The 6,864-nt window shown below is 56.3% G+C and overlaps 1 protein-coding gene across 3 annotated transcripts in view; it reads right to left on the reverse strand.

Annotated features, from left to right (window-relative positions):
- Window positions 1-6,823, reverse strand: part of ARID1A (AT-rich interaction domain 1A) — a 61,047-nt gene extending 54,224 nt beyond the window's left edge. Inside the window, exons 1-2 of one of the 3 annotated variants that reach the window (XM_083810516.1) lie at window positions 6,667-6,823; window positions 5,402-5,651 (exon numbers count right to left, since the gene is read on the reverse strand). In XM_083810516.1, coding sequence (XP_083666642.1) covers window positions 5,402-5,536 — 135 coding nt within the window. In that variant the 5' untranslated portion in view covers window positions 5,537-5,651; window positions 6,667-6,823. The other 2 variants (XM_083810515.1, XM_083810514.1) reach the window with 2 other exon arrangements.
- Window positions 6,824-6,864: the final 41 nt, after the last annotated feature.

Genomic DNA, 6,864 nt, shown 5'->3' on the forward strand with positions numbered 1-6,864 from the left:
GCATGCTGATGAGCTTTTCCCCAGAGCAATCCATCACACAGGAGTTGCAATTCAAAAAAGAAATCAAACTGACTAGACAAAGAATTTCAAATCCACCCGGTAAAAACTGGAAAGGGCATCTTTCTCTAGTATTTTAATTACGGAAGATCATGGATTCAGATTCGTAGGGTAAAAACTGGATTTCCAAGTTGGTGGCGCTCCTTTGAAAAGAGTAGAAAGAAAAATGGTGGAAAAGTCGCGTATGAGGTAACAGTAAGATAAAATGAACAGCTGCACTATTTAGCCTAATTTTAGACTCCAGTTTCTCTCTGAAGGAAAGCTGCTGTGTTTTGTTTTGTTTTTTAAATAGGGTTTTCATGTTAAAACTTCTCTAAGATAATATCCATTAACCAGTGCTCTCGAATAAGACTAGAGACCAAAAAAAATGATGAACACAGCAAGTTTAGGGGACCGGTAACACAGATATATAACAGCATTTGAGTCTCATGCTTCCCCCCTGTTTCCAATAACACCTAAGAACAGGGAAGAGGTTCTGCATATCGGCCAAGCAGTCACATCAGGAAAGAGAAGTTTTAGCAGGTAGAACAACTCAAACTGGACTGATAGTTTTAGGAAACGGGCAGGCGTTCTCACCCCAAAAAAAAAAAATGACCCAAAAGTCAAATGCACAACCCTCCCGAAAGCACGTCTCTGTCTTGCAACCACCACCGTGATTACAAGAGGCACCAGATGTAGAAACCCTCCCCTAGTACAGCTAATAAATACGGACTGACAGAACATTTAATTTATACTTAGTAAAAGGCAGGTGCCAAGCATTACTAACCCCGTTTCACCGAGGGGAAAAAATGAAAAAGGACGGCACAATCACGTTTGTCCCAGGTTTCCTAGTAAAGTAGCTGGGCTAAGGGCAGGAAAACTAAGCTGCAGTTGAGCATCAGAATTGATGGATAGCGTCCCGTGTCCTAGCTCACACATATCCTGCCCAAATAACACTAGTCACCGTAAAACCAAGCATCAGGACAACGGTATTTCAGAAATCAAGGTGTTTAACAGGATCGGGCAACAACGCCTGGTCTTCCTCAGGCTACTCTAAAAAGTGAGCCTCTAAGATCGTCAGCGTCCACACCAGAATTAACTAGACCGATTCTTACAACCTAATTCAACCCCCACATTTTTCTACTTTTTCTAACGCAGAGAAAATCTAAAGTCGCCCATTCCGAGGTGAACCTCACACCAGAAGAAGATGCAGCACCCCCATTTTCATTGGAAAGATCTCGTGCGTGCTGCACCTCGCAAGCAATTCAAGGCCTCCTAACATTACAATGCGAAGCGAGGAAAAACCCTGCGCTCCAAGCCAAGAGGAGCCAGGTCTCAATTGCGGATTCCAAGATATCACAGCTCATTGGCAGCACAGAGCCATTTGGTGCCAATTTAGTTTAAAAAACATATTTTCAACAACATTTTTCATGCCTCGCTTACCACTAAAGTTGAGATCTAAGTCAACAAAACATAACTATTGTATGGCAACGGGCCCAAGAGCGTTTTTTTATTAGCATAAGATTTTTAAACTGACTTCTCTGAACTTACAATAGCGGCCTGGAGACGACAGTGCACCTACGGGGAGGTTATCCAACGCGCCGATGTTTAATGCAATCCGAAAACATCTCCCGTTACAGGAGACGTCGTCTGCCGTAGTGAAAGCGCGTGCCACGAGAAATGCCCACCTCTTACAGGGAGGGAAGTGCTTTCTCTTGAGCAGTTTCCTTTAAGTCCCAAGACGCTGGGAGAGCCAGCTCGTTATTAAGCACGGCTACACGCTCTGAAGGGAAGTGGAAACAAATGCACGACAGAGCTGTTAGTAAAATGGAAAAATTGAAAACGAAGATCCCAAGCCTGGTTTCTTACGAGTCATTCCCACAGAAAACCACAGATTTCTCATCCCACGCTCTGTAAAAGCAGGCATTCTAATCTCTTGACCCTACTCCACGTTTCCCAGCTGTAAAGGTCAGCTGAAACAGACGCAAAGCCCCTATACCTCTGTCCCAGTCCCTACAAACACAGGGCACACCTATCTTACGGGGGCTTCGGGAAGCACCGCGCTCCTGCGGCCAGCCAGCGATCAAAGGTCCGTGAGGGCTACAGACCATCTCCATCAAGTGATTATGCTCTTAGTTTATTACAGGAAACGTTCCACCAAAACAACTTTCACACCAGAATTTACTTCGTCTTTCTTGATGAGCGGTGTGATGAAACTCCCCTCATGGCATCATTCATAAATCCTACCACGTGCGGAGAACTGAAGGCACTTCTCTTCACCGTGCAGTACGGCTTCCCAGCCCCAAAACCTCAGGTTAACTACCCCAAAGACTCCTCAGCGGAGGAACCCCGCGCTCTTCCCACATCACCTTCTCCAGGCCTGCACCAAGAGACGCCTCTCTTTGTAGCGCACGGTCAGATGAATTACGTTCGCCTCTTGCTCCCCTACAATTCCTCAGAAGTTAGGGCTAAGTACCCACTCTGTTCTCCGCTGCACAAGACAAAGAAAGGACACGAGCTTTAAATCCTTCCAACTGAGGGAATTTAACAGGCCAGACACCTGAAGGAGGCTGTTACTTGGAATGGAGTATTATCATTATTAATTAACCGTTTCTCGTGAGCAGCTCAGAAGACAGGTGGAAGCTTTTTGCATCCTGCTAGATGAAAGGCCTTTTTCCTTTTTACAGGAGAAAAAAGGAATTGTCAGTTTAAGTCCCCTAATCCTTCATGCAAAAAGGATTTGGGGGGGGGGGGGTTGGCTTTCAGGGTGGGAGTTGTTACTTCTTATACGCTATTTGTACTATCTGAAGTCAAACTAATCCTCAGAACAGCTATTCATTAATAATTCCAATTAATGAAACCAGTTGCTCAGATATTGATATACAATGTATCAACAGCTCCCAGAATCAAGTCAATTTCACTTTCCGGGACAAAAACGCAATCCAAAGACATCCCCCATTGTACCAGAACGCTGTCAGAAGTACGCTTTTGTCAGACACACAGCCTCCTAAAACCCCTGCTTGAAAAGTTCAGACATCGTTATTTTAGCAGACGTTTTATCTAGGCTTAAATTTGTCAGGATACAGAAAGTCCCTTCAAATAACCACCCTAGCATCCGTGACATCTGTCCGAGGCTCCTCTATGCCTGCATCGCAGGTGTGCACGAACGTATTCCCGAGGACCTGAAATCTCCGCTCAGCACAGCCGAAAGCTCACCACCGGCTGCCATCGGGCAGTTCGATGACCACAGAGATAAGATCCACTCTCTCGGACGGCACCGTTCCAGTCCGACAGAAAAGGCGGTTGAGTAACTCAAGATGCTGAAGGAGGCCGCCTTCAGCAATCAAGGAACAAAAATTAAGCAGTTTTCACACTGACACAAGAGAAGTACCGAGCGAGAAGGGAAACTCTGGAGGCTGCATGTCACACTACGTGGTATCGAATGTCTCTGACCCAGGGCCTGAAGTTAGAGAAAAGTACACAGAAAGAAAAGGGAAGTCTGTCAGTCCTGCACGAGGCCACGACAGGCCCTGGGGATGCACGTTTAAACACAGAGAGTAACCTCGTTTTAATCAAAGTTTCTAGGTACTATACACCAGCATCTCCTTTCCCTGTATCTAAAATACGTGATGTATACACCGCACTGCTTTCTCCTCTGTACCTTTTCTGGCCCTCCATACTTCCAGCAATCAAGTAATTCTACGCATACAGCAATAATTTTAATTTTCAGGCTTCTTTTTCCTATTTATATTTCTCCGCAAAGCAAAGAGTTGTGACACTGTTGAGCCTGACCACAGCAAGGACCTGAACGCCCGTCACATCTCCCTCTAAATGCAAGGGAGGGACAGGCGCTGTCAGTGCTTGGTCAAAGAAAGTCAAAATGTGCCCCGATACGTACGGTTCGAACCCTCGGCCTGTCCTCTGTTAAAGCTCCCGACTGAACGTAAATTGGTAATTGACCATTTCCAGCGCTTCCACCACAAGTTTGGTTCTGATGGCTTTGTTGGGCGTGTTTTTCTTTTTTTGTCCATTTTTTTCCTTTATTAAGGCTGAAGTACCCCCTAGAAACCCCCACACCTGTATCTCAAAGAACCCTAACAGCCCCAGTTTTGAAAAGGGCCAAAATTAGCCAGGAACAAAACGCATCCTCAGATCCATCAAAGAAATCATTTATACCAAAGGGAAAGTCACATAACCAAAATAAACAGCGAGCCCATTGTGCAGAGAAGCCCTGCCACTGTTCCGACAACACAGACTCTATTCCAGGCCGCATAAAACATCACAAGCAAAATAAACCCAAGGTACAAACAAAATGCCATCGCCTCCCCTTTTGTTTCGGGCACAATGCAACAAGGGCAGGCTGTCCGGGGCTCCCGCGGATGCAGGGCTGCCACCGAACCTCCTCAAGGTCACGGCCAATTTCGGCTGGGGGTGGGTGGGTGGCTGGGTTGGGGGGGGGGGACACACGACGAGGAAGGAAGGCAAGCGAGCGGCGGGGCCGCTTTGGGTCCGGGCTGGCAGAAAAGCCGAGTGTAAAAGTTTATGAGCTCATCAGGATTGTTGTACCATTACATCAGAGGCAATTATAAATGGCCAAGAGCAGGAGATGGGGAGCCAATCAGATCACAGATAGGATGTCAACCTAAGACCAACTGTCTCCTGGCTTTGACAGAAGGATTTTACCTCCATAATTCAAATCCCAAACCAAAGCGATCCGCACTCGCTACTCCCGTCACCGAGCTGTTTACCACCGCTCCCAGCCGCCGGCCCGCCCGGCCTCCGGGCCTCCCGCGGGGAAACGCGGCCCCGACGAACCGGGCCGAGCCCCGGCGACCCCGGCAGGCCCTCGGCGACCCCCGGCACGGGGGCTCGGCCCCCCCCACCCCCACCCCGGGAAGGGAACCGGGGCCGCGGGGCCGGGCCGGCGGCGGAGGCGCTGCCGGGGCCCCGCGTTGGCCCACGCGGGCCGCCCGCGAGCCCGGCCCCGGTTGCAGCCGCCGGGCCGAGCCTGCCGGGGGGCGACCGCCGGACCCCCCCCCCACCGGGAGCCCCCCGGAGCCCCCCCCCCGAGGCAGCCCGCGGGACGGCGGCGGTTCCCCGGGAGCCTCGCACAAAGGCTGGGGAGGGAGGAAGGGAAGGCAGCGAGGCAGCCATTTTAGAGCGAGCCAGCAAAGCACAGACAATGGCAGCTCCCCAGCAGCGCCGGCCCGCCGGGGGGGGACCCGCGGGACAAGCACCGGCCCCCCAACACCCCGGGACCCCCTTCCCCAGCCGCCCCCGGCCCCTCCGGCCCCCCGGGGTCCCCCCGCGTCCCCCCACCTCCCTCCCCCCCCCCCCCCCCCCCCCACGACGGCCCCGCCGTTACCTGCTGGCTCCTGCCGAGGCTCTGCCCGCTGCCGCTGCTGCTCCCGGGGCTCATGGGCGCGTGGTGGCTCCTCGGCGGGGCTCCGCCGGCCGCGGCCCAGCCCTGGCTGTTGCCCCCGCCGTACTGCGAGACCATATCCGCGGCTGCCGGGCCTTTGGCTGCTGCTGCTGCTGCGGCCGCTGCTGCTCCCCCGTCCTGCGGCCCGCCGCTATAGTCGCCCCCGGGGTACCCCTGGTAGCCGCGGGCGGAGCTGGGGGAGGTGAGGAGCTGGTTGAGGGTGGGGGTGGCGGTGGGCTGCGGGGTGGCGCCCCCTCCTCCTGCTCCGCCGCCGGCCGCCGAGGGCCCCATGACCCCGAAGCGCTGCTGCTGGAAGGCGGCGGCGGCGGGGGACTTAGCACCGGCGGAGCTCTGAGCGCTGCCCCGGGGGGAGCTCAGGGCGTAGGCCTGGGGGGGAGGCGGGTAGGAAGCGGCGCTGCGGCCGGCCGCGTAGTAGGAGTTGTACTGGTGGTTGGCGAAGCCGTGCTCGGCGCCGCCGTGCGAGTTCTGGGGAGGGGGCGGCCCCGCGGGGGCTCCGGTCGGCCCCGGGTAGGGCTGCTCCAGGCCCCCGCTCTGCAGCGCTGCCATGCCAGGGCTTTGTTGTCCGCCATGTTGGTGGAAGGCAGCGGCGGCGGCGGCCGCAGCAGCGGCGGCGGCGGCGGCGGCCTGGGCGCCCCGGCCGTAGGGCTGCCCGAAGCCGTAGGCTGGCGGGGGCAAGGCGGCCGGGTGGGAAGGGGGAGGCTGCTGCTGCTGCTGCGGCGGCTGCTGCTGCTGCGGCGCCCCCACCCCGTCGCTGCTGCCGCCGCCGCCGCCGCCACCGGGCGGCTCCGGGAGGTTATTGTTCAGGGTGGCGGCGGCAGCGGCGGGCCTGGGGCCCGGGTTCCCGTTCGAGCTCTTCAGGTCGGCCTCGGCCCCTGCGCCCCCTCCGTTGCTCTCGGCCCCGTCCTGCAGCTCCTTCCCCGGGGGGCCCTCGCTCTCCGCCTGCTTCTCGCCGCCGCCGCGCTCCGCCGCCGCCGCCGCCTCGCCCCCCGCCTCCTCCGGGGGACAATCCCGCTGCTGCTGCTGCTGCTGCGCCTCCGCTTTCTTCAGCTCGGCTGGAGCCGGGGCGCCCAGGCTGCTGGCGGCGGCGGGGGCGACCTGAGCAGCCATGATCCCCCCTCCCCACCCAGCCGCCCCCCCCGGGCCGGTCCCGGTCCCGGTCCCCCCCCCCCCCCCGAGCTGCTCCCTGCCTGGCCGGCCGGCGTGAGGCCTCGCTGCTCTGCTGCTCCCCGCTCAGGCGGCGGCGGGCTCTTCAGGGCAGCGGGGGCTCATTCCCCCCCGGCCTGCTCGGCGAGGCGGGGAGGGCTCCGCTGGGCTGGGCTTCCCGGGGCCTGGCCCCGCTGTACCTCCTCGGTTGCAGCCGGCGGAGAAAGGGGAGGAGGAGGAGG

This window comes from Anser anser (assembly GCF_964211835.1).
Source record: "Anser anser genome assembly, chromosome: 24".
Classification (NCBI taxonomy): Eukaryota; Metazoa; Chordata; class Aves; order Anseriformes; family Anatidae; genus Anser; species Anser anser.